This window comes from Centroberyx gerrardi, chromosome 9 (genome assembly GCF_048128805.1).
Source record: "Centroberyx gerrardi isolate f3 chromosome 9, fCenGer3.hap1.cur.20231027, whole genome shotgun sequence".
In the NCBI taxonomy this organism is placed as follows: domain Eukaryota; kingdom Metazoa; phylum Chordata; class Actinopteri; order Beryciformes; family Berycidae; genus Centroberyx; species Centroberyx gerrardi.
Window position 1 is genome coordinate 4,146,349 of NC_136005.1, and position 21,092 is coordinate 4,167,440.

A 21,092-nucleotide genomic window follows, 5' to 3' on the forward strand; every position below is an offset into this window, starting at 1 on the left:
ACAAAGGGCATAATTACAGATAAAAACAAGAGATGAAAACAAGAAAGAGCAAGCACATCACGCACTCCGAGCTGTGGGGCCAGAGCTTCAGTGTGTGTGTGTGTGTGTGTGTGTGTGTGTGTGTGTTCTTGTCCTCACAGCTTCAGGACAAAAACAGCGTTGTTGGTATCGGCCTTCAAACGCCATATTAGTCTAACCCAGTGGTTCCCAAACGTTTTTTCTGTCAGGCCCCCCTCTTTGATGATATAGGAACATTTTCATTTCCATTTTTAATCCACAGACCATCGAGTTCGACGAGGGCGCCGGCGCCGTTCTCCGAATCCAGCCTCTCCGGGCGCCGCGCGACGAGAACATCTACGAATGCGTTGCCGAGAACACCGAGGGCGAGATCACCGTCAACGCCAAGCTGTCCATCATCCGAGGTGAGTCCTGCAGAGAGAGCTGTCCGGACATTGAGATTACTCCTCACAGTGGTCATCCTTCAGTTTCTTTTTGACGACATCTTTGTCGCTCAGCGCTCATTTGCTGCCGTGTTTCTGCACTACACTTCCCAGCTGATCACCTGTCAATCAAACAGCGTGGGCGGGACTGTGACGTCTTTTTCGTTGATGACGTTTGAGTTTCTGTAGGTTTATATAGAACAGCAATTGTAAAGGCTTTCACGAACTGGGTACAGGGTGAATCACTAGTGTAATGTCACAGATTGCTACTTAAACCTATATTTGTCCAGTCGCGCGTCACAGCCTGGCATGCACGCTAAGCTCTTAGTCACTGGCAACACGTGGACAGTGTGAAGGCTGTTTGTCAGGGATCTGTTGATTCGAGGGCCCTAATCAACCGTCTATTCATGTAAGAGCGGGGCCTCTATTTGCCCGTGTCGAAAACACATAGGATCCCCGAATGAAGAGAATTGATTGGTCACCCAGATGTGTCTGGGGAAAAGACGCACACTGGCGAGTATAAAATAACGGGATTTTGTGAGGTGTGTGTGGACGAAATCAGTGAGACAGAATAAAACCTGGGATTTCTGAGCCTTTATTGACCGGCTCCTGTACCCAGGTGATAGTTTAGTTTCAGCAAAGATAATACACCATTTATTAGCTGTAGCTTAGCGGTCACAGAGGACGGTGTCGTAAGTGAGCGAGCGTGCAGAGACATACTCCCACTTTCTACTCTCTTGTTCTACCTCTCTCACACACACACACACACACACACACACACACAGAGACACGTCCAATCTCTTTTTCCTCTCTCCTCTTCTGTCCTCTCCTGCTGCCATCTGCCTTGTTTCCTGGGCTGGATGAAGCAGAAGCTGTCCGGCTGGCAGCACACTAGCCAGGCCTTCCTGGCTGTCAGATCCACAGGCAGGGAGGGTGGGGGGTGGGGGGTGTCGGGTGGGGGGGCGGGGGGGGTGGACTAGGGATTGGGAACCTGGCCCAGCATCCTGGTTTAGTTATTGTTAGCCATAACGAGGGATCTGGGAGCCTCCGGCGCCCTTCAAAGCGGACAGACGGGGTGAAATGTGGTACTTAGGCTTTGGAACTGCATGTAGATTAAGACGTTTTGCTGACGCTGTTATCTGGAGCGACTTAAAATGAGTGAGAAGGTAGCGATTCAGTGCCTTGATCAAGGATACCTGACTACTGATGGACACCTTGTGACCTTCCAGCTACAGGATGGTCTCTTTTACCATTAGCCCCCCCTGTCTCACATACACAAGACCTGCCATTTGACACCTTCATCCAAAAAGCTTCACAGTAATTAATGTGTTTAAGCTATTTTTTAAGCATGGGAAAATCAAACTCCTAACCTTGGCATCATCAGTACCATGCTCTACCCATTGAGCTCGAGTTCTCAGCTGGTTCTTTTATTTGTTAAAATGTTAAAACAGCACATCTGTTATTCAAAGTCAAAGTCCAATTTATTTATGAAGTGCTTTTAACAAGCAGGTTCATCACAAAGTGTTTTACAGAGTAACAGAGAGAACAAATACAGATTGAAAAGGCATTGAAACAAGACGGCATAAGCACATAGTACATTTTTATTTTTATTTTATTTTTGTTTTTGTTGGCATTTTCACCATTTTTTTGTGACAGTTCAAGTAGAGACAGACAGGAAAGACTGGGAGAAAGAGGGGGATGACAGCCGACAAAGGTCCTGGGTCCATAGCAAATTTTAAACGAACAACAAACAACAAAGACCGAGCTTGTGTATGTGTGTGTGTGTGTGTGTGTATGTGTGTGTGTGTGTGTGTGTGTGTATGTGGCTGCATAAGAGCGCGCTGGGCAAACCCAGGGCGGCCCACAGGAGCAGAAGGTAAATGAAAAGTTATTGAAAGCAGCAGGGTGAGGCTTCCTCCGGGGCCCAGAGGAAGACAGCTCCTCTGCCCAGGCAAGACCCCGCTCTGAAGGGGGGGATGAGAGGAGGAGGAGGAGGAGGAGGAGGAGGAGGAGGAGGAGTGTAGCACCTTCTCTCCCTGTTCCATCTTTAATGAGGTCGGGCCCCTCTACGTTAACCCAGCAGCGTTAGGGAGGAGACAGAGGGAGATGGAGGGGAAAGATGGAGAATGTGAGAGAAGAGAGAGAGACGATTTAATTGAGGGAAAAGGCAGAATTGAGAGGGTGAAGGTGGGGGTTTGGGTAAAAAAGGGAAGGAAAAGAGAGTGAGGCAAAGAGGGGGATGAATATAAGGAGAGAAAGCGAGGAGAGATGAAAATGGAGCAAACAAGAGGGGGAAAAAAAATGGAGAAATGTTGGCCAAAGATGAAGGGAGACAACAGGGGGGGGGAGGTTGTTGCAGACGATTGGCAAAGGGGAACAGGTGAGGAGGACAATAGGGGAACATGGGATCTTGGAACAGGGGCAAAGGATTATGGGATATGGGACGAGGCACGGGGGACACGTCCGCAGTAAACAGAGAGGTTGTGGAGCGGGAGCTGGGGAGGCGGGATGTGGGTCGCCTCGATGGGCGACTTGGCCGCAAAGCCGTGGCACACATTTGTGAGGGAATACACACACACACACACACACACACACACACACACACACACGCAGACACACCCATGTTAGCATATGAAAACTGCACACACAGCTCAAATATGTGTGAAAATGCAAATGTCTTATACATGAGCGTAATAAATGCTGTTTTCATGCACACACACATTCGCTAACGCGCATACGCCACATTTGTCTAGCTCAACATATACATGCATCTTATACATATATAAATATCATATCATATCATAAGTTATTTATGAGGGAAGAAAAGAATGGTTATTTTCGCATCGCCCTCCATGTATTTTTGAAATTATACAGTGGGTTTCCAGGGTCATGAAACTCACTCAACACACACACCATGACAACTTCCAATCCCAGTAAGAAAGAGAAAAAGAAACACACCAAAATTGCAGTTAGAATCGCAGCAGTCCACACTGACAGGCACACACACATACCCATTTAAATATATGCATGCTCACTGCTCAGTGCGCACACACTCATACACACACACACACACACACACACACATAAGCGTGCTGTATACCTACATGCAACAGCAGCTCTTTGTATCCTAGTGTGAACTCATCTTCCATGACAGCATGTGGGCTCTGTTTGTAGTTTGAAAGGGAATTAACAACAGGGAGAACATTCACCACACACACACACACACACACACACACACACGCACACACACACACGCACACACACACACACAAATTTACATGCACAGATATCCAAATGTAGACACTCACACTCACACATACAGTATACTGCACACACCCATAGACACCTGCTCATACAAATAGACCTGCACTGTGCACAAACACACACACACACACACACACACACACACAGAGAGACTCACCTTGACTGAACTGTACCACCCCCTAACCCCGTCTCCATAGTCCTTTTCCTACCGTATTGTGACAATGACAATGCCCCACCTTCTCTTCTGTTGTCTCCAGCAGTGTGTGTGTGTGTGGGTGTGTGTGTGTGTGTGTGTGTGTGCGGGGTGCGTTTAGCGTCGATTGTGACACCTCCTTGGCTGGTGCTCTGCTCCCTCGGCTGAATACCTAAGATGGGGGCCATCTGGCTCCACCGAGACCCACAAAAAAACAAAAGCAGTGCTCAGTCCTCTGGGAGTCCTTGGAGAGGGACCAACATGCGAATCAAACGCACCCCCCGAGTTCCGACACAACTCGCAGGCGGCTGTGTGTTTTTTCTGTCGTGGGTGCGGGTGTTTTTTTCGGTGGTGTTGTTGTTGTTGTTTACTCTTTTCAGGGAACTTTTTTAAGTGTTTCAAAAGGAAGCAGAGATTGCCGCTGGGCTGATGTCAGCTCACGGTGTTGAGAGCAGATCAGGGGGAAGCGGCCGCTTTGTGCGCTTGTTTTCCAGCTGTCTGCTGCGGTCTTTAGCCCTGTGATTACTGCCAAGGCTCTCCACCGAGACGCTCCACACACCAAAACACTTTGATTCATGTAGTTTCGAGTGATATTTTTTTTTTTGAGAAAATGTTAAAAAAAGTATACCTCACTCCCTGTGTTTGGCGTACCGTCTTACCTAATGAGGTGCAGATCGGAGTTTTGATTTGTTGGTGGCAGAAATTATCTCATTGGTTGAGTTAAACCTCAGTGGGCGGAGCCAAAGAACAACAGTTTTTTCTGGCTGAGTAACGTTAGACTGAAGCCCAGAGAAAGAGGCAAGAGGTAAGAGAGGAGGAAGCTAATACTATGAAGCCTAGTGCTAACCCAACTGAAAACATGCAATCTAACCATACTAAGATATTTAGGTTAGCTAGTTAGCCTATAGCTGCTAACCTTCCAAGATCATGAGTGAATGAAAAGTCATTGCTGGTCATATTTTCATATAGCTGTGTTCATATTTCTGTGTATTTTTACATAAAAAATCTTGCCTAGTGCATCTGTAATACTGCTCACTTGGGAAGGGGATTTAAGTTCATTTTACTGGTGTACTCTGTGGATTAGAGTGTCAGCTAATTGGGTAAAATGTAAAATGTATTGGGATCTTCTGGCTTGATTTTACCTGGTCGGAGCGTGGGGAGTTAGTTTAGTTTTTGACTCTTAATGTTGTTCCGTTTGCTTTACTGCTGTCAGTTTTCGGTCTCTGTTCATCTTCAGGACTCCTCCTCGCCCTCCATCTTTATACATCCAGCACTCCAGATCTCTTCTTCTTCCTCTTTCTCCTTCATCTTTACTTTTCTAGTTCTCTCCCTGAGTTTCTTTCTTCTACTTTGTTGGCAGGACTGTTAGACAGACAGTTTTGCCAATATAGCGATATCAAAATGTAAAATTTCAAAACTAGTTTACAGATTCAAATCATTGTCTCTCTCGCTCTTCATTTGAATTTCAGTGAACTTTATCGGCATGACGTATAAAAACGTAAAAAAAATATAGAAACAAATATAGAAACACACAGTTGAGTTTATCTGTCACACACACACGCACACAAACACACACACACACACACACTGTCCACGACCCAGAGACTCACCTCTGACACACACACAGCAGTACAGCTCTCAGGTCTGACCATCTGTGACTGCTTGCTGCAACGTATCAGACACGGACATGACCTTTTCTTGGCGCACACACACACACACACACACACACACACACACACACACTTCCCTCCCTTCCCTGCTTCTTTTCATGTGCCACTCCCCACCAGGTGGGACCAATCAAAACTCACCCTTCGATCTCTCTCTCTCTCTCTCTCTCCCTCTCTCTCTCTCTCTTTCTCTACAATCTCTCGTTCTCTCTCTCTGTGCCAACTTGCCAGTTCCCTCCTGTTTTTCATCCTTTCCCACTGATTTTCATTTCATCCCCCGCTCTTTATCCTCTCTCTCTCTTTCTCTCTCTCTCTCTCTCTCTCTCTTTCTCTCTCTTGTTAATGAAGGAACAGTGTTACCCAGAGGGGGGCGGGGCATAGTGCGCTGTCTGTTTGATCAGGCTGCCTGCTAATTGGCTGCTCTCCTGGTGGAGCAGGAAGTATTGAATTTTAATGGCATCCTGGAGATGCACACACACACACACACACACACATACAGACATGTACACACTGACATGGGTAGACACACACATACACACACACACGCAAGTACACACACATGCACTGTCTCTCAACCACCCAGCCACCCTCACACACACCCTACAACACCACCAACACACACACACACACTCGCATGGTCGTACGTGTGTTGGTTTTGAGACAAAGTCGAGCCCACAACATACACAGATCTGACCTGAGCCCACTGAATCCTGGGTAACTTGTTATGGAAGAGGGGGTGATGAAATATGTGAGAATGTTGGTTTTAGAGAGAGAGAGAGAGAGAGAGAGAGAGAGAGAGAGAGATGGGGGCAGGCAGAGATATAATGATGAGAGAGAGGAAAAGGGAGAAGAAGAGAGAGGGAAAGAAGAAGGAGAAAAGGGGAAAAAAGGGATGGGGAGAGCGAGATAAACAGGAGATGAGAGAGAGAGAGAGACAGCAATCAACCTTCTGGCCAGGTTCAGTAGAAAACACGGCTCTACAGCTATAGCCTCCACTCTCTGAGATTAAAAAAAAAAACAGGCATAAAAGAAACAAGAGAGACAGAGAGAAAGAGAGAGAGAGACTGTTTGGCTCCAGGCCAAGCCTCAAGACATCCCATTCTCTACCTTCACCTCTGCTCTCTCTCTCTCTCTCTCTCTCCCTCTCTCTCTCTCTCTCTCTCTCTCTCTCTCTCTCTCTCTCTCTCTCTCTCTCTCTTCCAGCCCTATTTCTATGTATTGCAAGGGGCTTGTATGTGTGTGTGTGTGTGTGTGTGTGTGTGTGTGCAGTGCTGTGTAATGGTTAGCCAGCCGCAGTGGGATAGAAGCAGGTAGAGGATGGTGTGTGTATGTGTGTGTGTGTGTGTGTGTGTGTGGGTGGGTGTGGAGGGGTGTTTTCAAAGGCGTGTGTTCATTGATTTGAAGTAACCGAGCATGGACACACACACACACACACACACACACACACGCACACACACACTGCATTTGGCAGTTCTTAGACTTGGGTACTGCTGTATCATGCATTGAGAAGTGCATGTGTCCTAACAGTAGTGCAGTGTGTGTGTGTGTGTGTGTGTGTGTGTGTGTGTGTGTGTGTGTGTGTGTGTGTGTGTGTGTGTGTAAGCCTGTGAGCATGTGGTATCTGCATCCTCAGCATATATGCTTCTGCGATTTCCAATGTTACTGCAGATTGAAATTAATCACTCAAGAGTGTGTGAGAGCGATTCTCTACTGCAGCAGCAATCATTATGGCTTTCACACAACGGTTACCAATGCATGCCTGCTGTCTGCAAAGTTTCCTCCAAAGTTGTGTACAAACAAAGGAATAAAAACTAGGAGAAAGTTAGAAAGATCCATACCTAACACCCTGCTTATCACAAGAGCTGCCATGGCAACCAATAAGCACAACTAGCTGTGCATTATGGGAATTAACTGCAAGTACTTGTGTAAAGGAAGACACCAAGTTTTGGGATATCGGCTGGTCAACTTACTGTTAAGTGAACATAGACACCAAAATCATCTGTTTATCTGCAGTAGCTTGTTTGTTTCATGCTAACTCTTTAGCGTAGTTTGAGTGATATTAGGTAACTAGTGATATTAGGTAAAATCAAAATCAATATCAAATCAATTTAGCTGATGTAGCCAGGTTTATTTTTCAAGTATTTCAACCATGTATTCATCCACTGCGCAGTGATTTTTAGCTGTACACAGTCTCCCATCGCCCACCACCTTCACTTCCTATGGAAACAGGGAAAGTAGTCCCTGCTAGTTCAAAACAGAACGTCATACTTTGTGAAATTTTACTAATATTTCCTGCACAAAACTGCCAGGTTTAACCACATATTATTTAAGATTACTTATCATTTAGCATTACAGCTGCTACAAATTCTAATTTTCCCACTTTTGAGATGCTGGTGGCCTGCTGTCATTGTCTCATGATTAGTGTACGCTAAAGTGTTAGCATGGAGCCTGCTATCACTCAACATAGCCTACGCTAAAGTGTTAGCATGGAGCCTGCTATCACTCAACATAGCCTACGCTAAAGTGTTAGCATGGAGCCTGCTATCACTCAACATAGCCTACGCTAAAGTGTTAGCATGGAGCCTGCTATCACTCAACATAGCCTATGCTAAAGTGTTAGCATGGAGCCTGCTATCACTCAACATAGCCTACGCTGAAGTGTTAGCATGGAGCCTGCTATCACTCAGCATAGCCTACGCTGAAGTGTTAGCATGGGACACCAGAGCCAGCAGTCTTCCTGGGGACACATGGATGATTTTAGAGTCCATCTTCTCAGGTAAGGTGACCAACGGGCCAGTCTCCCAAAAACCTGCTGTCTTCCTTTAACACAGCACCCAGAAGCACATATTTTTTCTTTATTGGATAGTTACAATGGAGAGAGACAGGAAAGACATATAAAATGATTCCTAATTCCGCATTTTTAGTGTGTGAAAAGTTTTCTCATTACATTTTTAGCACTTAGCTGACGCTCTTAGCCAGAGCAACTTGGATCATTCTAACTTTCCAGCTGTGGGACGATCTCTCTTAGCAGACCACCCTGCAGCCCTCCGGCCCAGTATATCACCCCTAACCATAACAGTATATATAAGAATGAAAAACAGGAGAGGAGATATCGCTCAACAGCTCCATGCACATACTGTAAGCATCACATTCATGAACGTGTGTGTGCTTGTAGGCCTGTATGTGCAGTGTGTGCAGGCGTGTGTGTGTGTGTGTGTGTGTGTGGATGCATGAGGCATCCTCTTTCTCTCTCTCTCTCTCTCTTTCTCGCTCTTTTTTCCTCTGGCCTCCAGGTTGAACTCTCCTCCTCTGAAGCCTCTGAAGGGAGTGTGAGGTCGTCCCACTGCAACAACAGACTGAATCATGAGCCTAATTGGCCAGTTAAGAAGCCAAACAACAACAACAACAAAAAAAAAAACCCTCACCAACCAGCTTTAGTAATAATGAGGCCAGAAAGGGATTGATCTCCTATGAGGAAGAGGGGGATAAAAGGAGAGAAGAAGAGAGAAAGAGAGATGGAGGGGGAGAGACAGTAGCTATGTTTCCATCCAAATGTCGAATTTTAAGCGAACTTTTGAAAAATTGCAAAAAAAAATTAAAATGCAAATTAGGTGGGTTTCCATAAGCTGGGCCTCCTGAATGTAGCTATGTCAGAAAACACACCCAAGAGTCTTTCCAAGCCTGCGTCATTATTTATTCAACAAAAATGTCTTTCCATCTCTCATTTATTGCATAATTTCTTTTACTGAGGAAAAACTTTTCTCGCTCAAGTGAAAGGTTTTCTCTTTTGCAATATGGAGGAAATTGTATCGAAACTCGCATAAAAATAACTTGGATGGAAACCCGGCGAGAGAGAGAGAGAGGAATATCAAGGCAGAGAGATAAAAAGGCAGAAGAAGGGGAAAAAGTGGAAGAGACAGAAAGGAAGGAAGAGAGAAAAAAGAGAGAAGTTTTCCCCTCCCTGCTATTTATTTTATCAGCAGGCTATATAATACCTGCAATTTCAATATTTTTCTTTTTCTTTGTCGTGACCCCTTGGGCTTCTGGCGCCTGTTAAAACTCCATTGTACGGTAAATTTGAAAAATACATCGGCGTCAGAGGAAAAATAATCAGTTTCTTCTTCCCTCCTAAAACTTACTTTTTGCAGATGCGCGTTTTTTTTTCCCCGACATTGATTTGCTCTTGCTAAGTTTTTCTTCTTCTTCTTCTTCTTCTTCTCTTCTTTGTAGTGCTAGGTGCTGTTTCGCTGTTCAAAGGTTGAATATTTATTTATTTTCTTGTTTTTTCTCTTTCCTTATTTTTTATTTATATCAGTTTTCTGTGTTTCGTCTCATTAGCGGCGTGTTTTTTTTTAGAGGAGGAGGCGAGTCCAGGGCGTCAGACAGGCTGGCTGAAAGAGACACAGTGAAACATGAGGAGACCCCCTGTGTGTGTGTGTGTGTGTGTGTGTGTGTGTGAGAGAGAGAGAGAGAGAGAGAGAGAGAGAGAGAGAGGGAGAGAGTGTGTGTGTACATCCATTCTCATGCTGTGTGTATATTTGTGCCTCTGTGTTTGTACAGTTCATACACATATAGGTGTGTGTGTGTGTGTGTGTGTGTGTGCGCGCATGAATGTTTGACAGTCAGTGTGTGACAGAGAGAGTATGTGGTGTGTTAATGTGGTGTATGTGTGTGTGTTTGAGTGTGTGTGTGTGTGGGAGAGAGTGAGAGAGAGAGAGATGTGTTAGTGTGTGTGTCTGTGAGTGTGTATGTGTGTGTGTGAGAGAGAGAGAGGGGGCATGTGGTGTGTTAGTGTGTGTGTGTGAGTGTGGCATGTTTGAATGTGTGTGTAAGTGTACATGTTTGACAGTCGGTGTGTGACAGAGAGCTTGTGGTGTTTTGGATTCTGTGTGTGTGTGTGTGTGTGTGTGTGTGTGTGTGTGTGTGCAGCAGCAGCAGCAGCCTGTAATGAGACAGTGAAGAATAAGCCCGGCGGTATCGGCAACAGATCTGGCCGCTCTTCCTCTTCCTGTCCGCCAGCCTCCGAGGCGACCTTTGACCTCTCCCTCTAGTCTCCAACACCTAGAGAGAGCCGGAGAGAGAGAGGAGTGGCAGGCGGGCGAGTGGAGAAGCACGCGGAATAAAAATAGAAAGGTAGATGAAGGGAAACCCGCATAACAGAGAAAGAGGAATGGAGGAAATGGCAGAAAAGGCTTGTAATGAAATAGAGAGAGAGAGGCAGGGTATAGAGAAACAGAATAATAATAGCAATAATAATAATAAGCTTTATTTATATAGCACTAATCTAAAAGAAGAGTTTACAGGAAGGCATAACATATTAAAATACATAATGAGAAAAAGCTAAAGAAAATGCATTTAAAGATGTATTACACAAATATAAATCAGATTAAAGATGAGATGCAAAGTGGACAAAATCACAACAATTACATAAACGCAAGTCTTATAATTGGGCGTTTTAAGAAGTGATTCAAAAGATGATACTGAAAACTGAATGTGTTTCCCAATGGGTAGAGCAAGGCACCTTGACTGCCGGGGTTAGGGGTTCAATTTCCACTTGGTCTTTTCAGAATAAAAGCGTATACACTCATGATAGCGTGAGGCATTCTGGATAAACTGTCCATCGAACGGTACATCTTACGGTATTTTTGCGGTGGCTTCTGGGATTTTGTCGTTCACCCGTGCTCAAAATGAATACAATCTGGATGAAAGTGTCCACCAAATGGCTTATGTGAATGTGAGAAATAAAGAAGGGAGAGAGAGAGAGAGAGGATGCAGACTGCAGCCCCAGCAGACCTGATTTGATTGAGTCCACGGTGAGCCGGCCTCATGCGCTCGCCTGCTTGTTTTCGCCCGCTGCATTATCTCCAGCTCGTCCCTCCCAAACAAGCCAATTCCCGTTCCCCAGCTGCACTCGCCGCCTCCGCCGCCGCATAATACATTTGTTTAGCGCTGTTAAGATCTACACCCATTGACGGAGGCTACCCGCTTGCGGTGAACCCATTTTTGCATGGAGCGCCCGCTATCAGTATTCGCAAGCGATGTTTGTTTGTGTTTTTTTTTTTACCGGCAAATGGGAAACAGTGTTTTCCCCCTTCTGCTGCAGCACCGCCATGACCAGCACTTCAGTTTGGGTCTTGTTTTCGGTTGTAGTAGATTTGCTCTGTTGGCTGCTTTTTCCTAGTTTTTTTGGGAGGGTTGTATGTAGAGCTGAACAATTAATTGAAAACATTTTTAAATCGCAATATGAACTTCTGCAATTTCCAATTTTCCAAAGAGGAGCGTCCAAAATGGATTTCTGAACAAGGTGTTTAATCTTTGGTCCATGAATCAAGTACAATATTGGTGAAAACAAAATCGCTTTTCTTGAAACAATTTTAAAGTTCTAAAAAATGTGAAGAAACAAGAAAAATGTGATAATATGAATCACAGTTTAAATCGCAATTGCAATATTCTGTCAAATAAAGGCAATTAGATTTTTTGTCCGTATCTTTCAGCCCTCGCTGTATGGGGAGCACGCAGTACGTCTTGTTTTGTTCTGTGGCGGCGGTTATGAAGTCCTACTCCTCTTCCTGTTTGGGATCCTCTGGCTTTATTGGTCATGATGGCAGAAGGCAGGCTTGGCGCAGATGACAAATCGATGGACGGCTCTTGACCGCTCGTTTCCCTGCGTGGCCCTAATGCCCCCGGCCTCTTATTGGAGGCTTTAGAAGTTTTGTCGTTTTCCATCTGAAATCTTCCTTCCACTGGCCTTTCCTGACTCCGCCGCTTCCCTTCCACTCTTCCCTCTACCCACCTTTCACCCCCCCCCCCCCCCCCCCCCCAACTCATACACCAGATCGGCATTTGTATGCCTGCCAGACTATCGACGGTCCGCTCTCTTTCTTGCTCTGTCTCTCTTTCTCTCTCCAGTCTCCCTTGTAGAAAAAAAAGTTGCACCCAGAGGAAATTCACTGAGATGAGAGTTTATGGCCTCTGAATCCTTTGATCCCGGGAACCTGGAGTGCAGTAATCATCTGTGATTGGAGGATGGAGGAGAGGGACAGAAGCTGAGTAGAGAGAGAGAGAGAGAAAGCGAGCGAGAGGAAAAGAGGAGAGATGGCGGCGGCGGAGGGGGGATAAGTGGATGGAGCTCGCCCCTAGCCGCGGGCCCAGGGGCTCCCGAACTTTCGCCATCAATTTCATGTAATGCCCGCTCAAGTAGAGCGACCCTTGCCGCCCCTGACGTCTGGCCGCGGCCAGTAAAAGGGGTAGAGTAAAAAAGTAGAATAAAGGAGGAGATATAGAGGGAAGGAGATGGAGAGTGAGAGGAGAGGAGAAGAGGGGTTTAGGGTCCGGCTCAGCAGACCTGATTGGTTTATTACTGGCTGGAAAGTTTAGATAAATGGATCCTCTGTCGGCGGCGACGGGTCGGCCGGGCGACTAAATTGAAAGATCAGTGTCTCCGGGACGTTTTTACGAGGATAAGCGCTCACCGGCTTGATTGTCCCGGCGACTCGGCCTGTGGCAGGAGATACCCGTCTGTTTCCTCTCAGCGTATTGGGTAATTTTCATAATCTGTTTCGTAATGCCAAAGCGATAGCGGCAACACATAATTTTCTCTGCTGTTTTTCTTTTTGTCCGCCAGCCACCTGCCACATTACTTTTTTTTCAGTCTTTTTCTTATGTTTTGAGGTGTGATGTTTTCATAAGCCCTTTGGGTTTTGCTTTTTCATCTCACCTGTACACATTTTGTAATTTTCTCCTCTTTCTGTGTTTTTATCATTACATTTCATCAGCATGTTTTTATGGCTTTGGTTCTGAGTTTTGACACTGTGTAAAATATTTAGTAGTAGCTTCTATCCTAAGGGTTTTACAGTATCAGTAGTGCATACAATTTTAGCATAGTCCACATTACCTGAAGTAAACTAAACTAAACTAAACTAAACTAGGATAGCATTGTTGCTCCACACCTAACCAGGGAATTAGAGGTGGGAGAAAGAGGTGGTTCCTGTGGAAATGGTGTGAGTGACGACCTTTGGAGCGGCCCAGCTCATGAATAAAGAAGAGCGAGGGGAGGCGGCCCGGGCCACCGGCTTCATGCATATACATGAGCCACCAGCTCAGGTGACTGAAGCCGTACAACACGGAGGTCACGCTGCGGCCCTGCGGGTTTGGCACAGTTGATAGGACTCGAGTCCTGCGTGGTCCGTGAGCGGGGAGCGCACTCTGCCAGCGGCAGGAGCCGGATGGATAGCTTTACGATTAGATTCTTCCACAATAGGAGGAAACACCTGGGTGAGCCTGGTGGATAGAGAAATCGTCGTGTAACTGGAAGATCACAGCCAACAGGCCTACTGAAGTGTTCTTGAGCAAGACGCTGCACTGCTCCTGCACTCTGGCCCTCAGGTGAAATACATAAATATACAGTATAGGCCTCAGTGGGATATGCCAAGTAACAAATTCCTAAATTTGTCATTCAAATTTGAAAGAAAGCCCAGGTAAAGATATCCGCTCTGGAATGCTGGAAGGCTAAGAAAGGAGAGAGGGGAGAAAGACAGAAATATCTCAAATGGGAAATAAAACTCGCACATACAGGCATACAACATAATGCATATTCACAAGCAAAAATACACAAGATACTAATATGCAAGAGACATTAAAATAAAGGACTAGATTGAAGAATGAAGGAAGAGGTGGAAAATGCCTTCTATGGTTGTCCTTAGCTCTTATTTTTCTATCTTTTTGCAGGACTTCTCTCACATTATTATTGTCAGGGCGTTTCAGTTCTGACCTTTGACCTGCTTCCTGCTGGTCGCTTGTAACGTTGACAATCTAGGAGCCGAAGCTTTCTCTACCGTTGTAAGTCGCTCTGGATAAACACATATCTAAATAAACGTCTGGATAAATGGCGGCAAAGTGCTTTTAAAATGTAAAGTGCAGCGTGTGAAGGCAGCGGCGGCGGTGGGAGAGAGGAGGCGGTTGGAAGATGCTTTCCAGAACCAGCTTCTCCCTGATTACAGAGCTTCTGTTCTGGAGCGCGGCCCGGATCCTACTGGATTCAACAGCAGCTGCTCATATTTAAAGAATGCTGTGCTCCTCGGCCCTTAAAGGGCAACGCCGCATTCGACATGTGTTGCTCCGGCCCCTGTCCTGCCCTCCTGCCCACCAAATAACCCACCCACCCACCCTCCCTCCTTCCTCCTCCACTCCCCTCCCCTCCTGCCTCCTCCTCTCCCTGGGTCGGCCGTGGTTTTGCCAAGTTTAAGTTCAAGCCTTTATTTTTCGCTCATGGGAAATTTGGCTTGCTGCGAGGCATACAGCACAATACATAACCGCAATAAACAGAATAGAATAACATACAAGGGAGTTTATTTGCACAGTGAAAAAATAGTAGTACACAAAGATAGGGTAGGATACAATGAAGTGAAATACAATGAAGCACAGGAAGAGGAAATGTAATTACAGGTTATGTACAAAAAAAAAAACAGCATAAAAATATCTCAACACATTCATCATTGAGTCACAGAGTCAGAAACAGATGAGAGCTTATACACTGGAAAAAAAATGACAAGTTGTCAAGTGATTATATCTTGTTTCCAGACCTGTCAAATTCATTTCATGATATTTTTAGTCAAATTATCTCTCAGCACTGACAGACAATCTTGTTGGTTTCAATAAATTTCACTTGATACATGTCAATATGACAATATGACAACAAGAAATCATCATAAAGCAATGAAGAACGTTTTGAAACGAGAAACAAATTTCACTTTTACCAAGTAAATGTCCTGAAACAAGTTACATTCTCCTGAAAAAAACAAGTCAAATTCGTTGAAAACCGGTAAAATGATCTTCCAGTGCAGTAAGGTGATTTCACTAAAATAATCTTGATAAGTCTGGATAACGAGATAAAATACTGTAACACGAGTGCATACATTTTCGGTATGGATGAACCCAACGGGAGTGGAACCCCCGAACCCCGACATTATCGGTGCCTTGCTCTACGCATTGAGCGACAGGATCCACAAACATGAAGGCCTCATGTTAACACTGGGCCAAGTGTTGCTTTTAAACCGCAGCTTCAGGTGGAGACTATTTTCTCCTGTACAACCTGGCATGCATTTTTTCCTCTGTCATCATGTGGCCTTGCCTCAGCGATGGCCTTTGCAGAAATGAGCATCTGTTCCTCCGGCGCTCTCGCCCGTCTCGGACTTCATCCCAAGCCGCTTGTCAAACTGCGAGCGGCGCGGGAGCCGGCGTCGGCAGCGGTGAGCCAGTCGAGCGGACCGCCTGACACCGAAACACGCGCCTTTTTAGAAGTCGAGGATCGCTTAATTGGGCTCCAATTAGAGCTGATGCTGGCTCATAGTGAGGGTTTTTTTTTTTTGTTTGTTTGTTTTCTGTGAAGGGATGTGAACATAACTGCCTTGAAAGAGTCAGACTGGGTTGTTACAGCACGGGAGTTGGAGGGGAAATGTCTTTTTTTGCAAGAAATCTCCCTATTATTTCCCTTTCATTTTCATTCCTGGCAGGTCCCTTTTGTTGACAAAGGAAAAAGTTGAACCACTGTGGCCAATTTCTCCTTCAAAGACTACTTTTCGCCAGGAAATGACGGTGAAATTGCAGCTGGAGTCTTTCACTCTGAAAGGAGCGGTGGTGGTGGGGGGGTGGGGGGTGGGGTGGGGGGGTGGGGGTGTAAATATTCCCCCTTTTGTCCACTTTCCTGCCTGCCGTTGTTCTCTGCCTCTAGCCCAGGTTATCGTCATTCTGCCCGCATCCTCCCGGTCTTGTCATCTTTTTATGTGATTTATTTATTCGGTGGCTCCCGGCCGTTCTGCCCGGCGACGGCCCGCATCCCCCTGACCCTCCTGCCATGCCCGCTTGTCGCCGCCACATCTCTTCGTGACAGTAAGCAATTACCAGGCCGTCATCTGCGCGGCCCTCTGCTCATTTATCGCCTAAACATATTCATAATTGTTGCTCCGCTCGCTAAAGGTGCCTCCAAACCTGTTATTAGGGGCTTAATTGCACCAAGCTAATGGCCCTCTAAGACAATGACCTCCCACCACGGCCCCACCCGCCCCACCTTCCCCCAAAAATCCTCTTGCAATTACCGTCAGGGTTTTCTCGTTATTTGTTTGGGTTGGGTTGGCAGATACAGGACTGGCAGAGGGCAGCTCGGCTCTAAGATGAAATCCCTCGTTGTTGTGGCCCCGCATCGGGAGAACAAAGTCTTCGGTCTCACACACACATTCACACAAAGCTCGCTGCCAGTCTGATCCAACCTCCCTTTGTTGGAGGTTGAGTTTTAGGAGAATAAAGCACAGCTGTTCTCTGTGATTAAAAGGGAAGGCAGAAATGACCTTCTCTACCACTCTCTACTCTGTGAACACATAACAATGAAACAACATGTTGCCTTTTGCCACCGAGCGGAGCGGAGCGCAACAAGCTTTAGTCGCACAAATACGGAAAAAAACAAGTCCTGGCTCCTTTTGACATCCGTAAACGACGAAGGCAGTCGACGTGTTAAAAGTCAAGGCTCGAACAGCAGCGCTGCGACACGCTGTGCGGTAAACCAGTCGGGCTACAAGGTGCCCACGGCGCCTCCAACGCTCTCCAACCCTCCCAAACACACACACACACACACACACACACACACACAAACTCACTCAACCACACAACCCCCCCCACCACTAAACCAGACCTGACTGGTTGACGTTTCTCTGCGGAGAGGCACTTCCTTTAATGGCCCCGGCCTCATCTCCTGTCTCCCCTGGAGTTCGGCTGTCTTACCCCAGACCCCTCAGGAGCCTGACAAGACAGAGAGAGAGAGAGAGAGAGAGGGGGAGAGACAGAGAGAGAGAGAGAGAGAGAGAACTCGATAAACTTCCACCGGCTGAGAAGGATAAACAGAGTATTTTTTTCCCCTTTTATGTTTTTCTCCCGCTCCTCTTCTCCTCGCAGGCAGGGGATCGTTGGAGCTGTCCCAGACAATTACTCCTCTCTCTTGTCTGTGCTGTGTCTATCACGGCGGCAGACCGGAGCAGGGAAGCAGCCTGTATTGTACCTTTTTCCTTCGAAGGCCGGGCCCCGCAGGCTGCGAACACTTAAAGTCAGACGTAGGGCGAAGACAGCGTGTCATCCTGCGTTGTTGAACCCTGCCACGGAGCGGCATGTCAGGAAGCTTGCTGCTAACCGGCTGAACAACACGTGCTTGGATGGACTAAGGAGAGGGATACACTGTAAAAAATAATATATATATATAATTTCATCTTGCGTTCAGCCTGTCTTCTGGTAACGAGTGAAAACGTCTGGCAACGAGATGAAAGACTTCACTTGTTTCCAGTGTGGCTTCCCTCGTTTCATGAATTTTCTTTAAAACAAGTAACGTGTTGAAATAACGCAAATCTCTCCGCTTGTCTCAGGAAAATGTGACTTGATTTAAGAAAATTCTTGAAACGAGTTCATTTGCATTGGAAACAAGTGAAACTATCTCGCTCCACTGGCAGTTTTCACTTGTTAGGAGAGAGATCAAGAGAGCGGTCCCTTTTAAAGACTTGTCAGAGCTGGGAGAAAATGAGGAGGGATACAGAATGTGCCGACATCCTTCTTCCTGGAATAGAAAGTTCACATTGTCATTTATGTGTTGAGTGAGTTTTATGACCCTTGGGCCTTTGAAACCTGTTAAAGAAAATGTATAATTTCACTGAGAAAATAATCATTCTTTTCTTGGTTCCTCCAGAAACTTCCTTTCTGCTGATAAGTGGGTTTGCTCTGCCACCAGCCAGGAATACTGTAACCTGTATGGATACTGGTGTGTTTTTGCTGTGGTTGGCACGTTTGTCTACTCTACACTCTGAATAAAAAGGGTTCCATACAGCAGAATCCCTTTTTGGTCTTATAAAGGACTATTTTAGTTTCTTTATAGCACATTGCTGCAGCGGTTTTACATATAGGACCTCTATGGTGCTGTAAAATCCCATTTGAGAATGCATGAAATATTCCATATCAGCAGTATAAAAAGAACACACTCTGTTCTTTATTATGATTTGCCAGTTTTTATTTTAGCATATTGGATGGGTCTTTTGAGTTATTATAGCTCTGCATAGAACCGTTGAAAACACAAAGAACACCTCGAAGAACCTGCCCCCCTTTTCTGTGTGTACCAGCCACTTTGGCAGGTAAGCAGCCATCATTTGGAGGTCCTGTTCTATTTTTAAAATCTCGCTAGCTACTGAATGTTTTGATGTACCAGCCACTGTGGCCTGTGGACCAAATGGACAGGAAATTATGCCCTAATGCTGTATTCCTGCTCTGCCTGTAGACAAAAAAATAGTTTCCTGTCCTGTCTGCAAACAGTTCCCTCTTGTCTTCGACTCCTTAAATTCATCTCCATATTGATTCTTTTGGCCTGCCGATGTGACGGAGCCGGTGGTTACTGCCGTTCGTTCTCCAGAATATCCCCCTCTTGGCTGCCATCGCTGTCTTTCTTTGGCAAACGCACCGTCTGCTCGCTGTTTAGCCCAGTGGCGACGGTCGCTTCATGAATGCGGCCTAATAAGGGCTGCGTTCAGAGTTTACAGAGGTCTGGGAAGCGTTTGCCAGCCACCAACGGTCAGAAGCCCTACTTTGTATGCCGGGCTCAAGTTATCGCCGCTCACATAGATTTACATTTTAGCCGTTCAGTGGACGCTCTCGCTCCAAAACGAGCGGGCAGGTAGGGGCGAGGGTCTTGCTCAAGGACACTGTGACAGGACGCACAGCTGGTGTGGGGATCAAGCCCGTGACCTTTTGCTTACGGGACAGGCGCTCAAACCACTAGGCTACCTGCCGACCGACACCCCCCCCTCTCCTCACACACACACACACACACATCTACAAAAGTAAACACAGAAACAGACTATTTTATCATTTTTTCTCAGCCCCAAGGAGCTAAAAAGCTACAGGGTCAGCCGACAGTTAATCTGAATTCCAAAGTGAAACGCTCGCTTCAGTAAATAATAATAATAATAAAAAAAAAGTAGACGGTTCACCCTATGGGGTCTCCATATGGCCAAAAAGCTGACCTGACAAACTCATTTCCAGTGCAATCTGGAATGCTGCAAACTTCTGCCTCCATCTTCTCTCTCTCTCTCTCTCTCTCTCTCTCTCTCTCTCTCTCTCTTGCTCACTTTCCCTGCCTCACTTGCTGTCTCTCTCTTTTTCACTCTTTTTGTCTCTTTCTCTCTTCTCTGTAAATCTCTTCCTTTCTCTCCGCCACTATTTGCATGACGCTCTCTTTTTCTCTTCCTCTCCATCTCTCACTTTCTCCCTCTCTCTCTCTCCCTTTGTCTCGTCCTTTACTCTCTCTCTGTCTCTCACTCTTCCTCACTGTTTCTCTCCCTTCTGTCTCACTCTCCCTCCCTCTGTCTCTCACACTTTCTCTCTGTTTCTCTCCCTTCTGTCTCACTCTTCCTCCCTCTGTCTCTCACCCTTCCTCACTCTTTCTCTCCCTTCTGTCTCACTCTCCCTCCCTTTGTACCTCTGTCTCTCACCCTTTCTCTCTCTGTTTCTCTCCCTTCTGTCTCACTCTCCCTCCCTTTGTACCTCTCTCTCACCCTTCCTCTCTGTTTCTCTCCGTTCTGTCTCACTCTCCCTCCCTCTGTCTCTCACCCTTCCTCACTCTTTCTCTCCCTTCTGTCTCACTCTCCCTCCCTTTGTACCTCTGTCTCTCACCCTTTCTCTCTCTGTTTCTCTCCCTTCTGTCTCACTCTCCCTCCCTTTGTACCTCTGTCTCTCACCCTTCCTCTCTGTTTCTCTCCCTTCTGTCTCACTCTCCCTCCCTCTGTACCTCTGTCTCTCACCCTTTCTCTCTCTGTTTCTCTCCCTTCTGTCTCACTCTCCCTCCCTCTGTCTCTCACTCTTTCTCTCTGTTTCTCTCCCTTCTGTCTCACTCTCCCTCCCTCTTTCTCTCACCCTTTCTCTCTGTTTCTCTCCCTTCTGTCTCACTCTCCCTCCCTTTGTACCTCTGTCTCTCACCCTTTCTCTCTCTGTTTCTCTCCCTTCTGTCTCACTCTCCCTGCCTCTGTCTCTCACCCTTCCTCTCTGTTTCTCTCCCTTCTGTCTCCCTCTCCCTCCCTTTGTACCTCTGTCTCTCACCCTTCCTCTCTCTTTCTCTCCCTTCTGTCTCACTCTCCCTCCCTTTGTACCTCTGTCTCTCACCCTTTCTCTCTCTGTTTCTCTCCCTTCTGTCTCACTCTCCCTCCCTTTTGTACCTCTGTCTCTCACCCTTCCTCTCTGTTTCTCTCCCTTCTGTCTCACTCTCCCTCCCTCTGTCTCTCACCCTTCCTCTCTGTTTCTCTCCCTTCTGTCTCACTCTCCCTCCCTCTGTCTCTCACCCTTCCTCTCTGTTTCTCTCCCTTCTGTCTCACTCTCCCTCCCTCTGTCTCTCACCCTTCCTCTCTGTTTCTCTCCCTTCTGTCTCACTCTCCCTCCCTCTGTCTCTCACCCTTCCTCTCTCTTTCTCTCCCTTCTGTCTCACTCTCCCTCCCTTTGTACCTCTGTCTCTCA

General features: G+C 46.4%; 1 protein-coding gene across 1 annotated transcript in view; it reads left to right on the forward strand.

Annotated features, from left to right (window-relative positions):
• Positions 1-21,092, forward strand: part of ptprsa (protein tyrosine phosphatase receptor type Sa) — a 296,738-nt gene that overhangs the window by 147,895 nt on the left and 127,751 nt on the right. Inside the window, exon 5 of the mRNA XM_078285725.1 lies at positions 281-422. Within this exon, the coding sequence (XP_078141851.1) occupies positions 281-422 (142 nt within the window). The remainder of the gene's footprint in view (positions 1-280; positions 423-21,092) is intronic.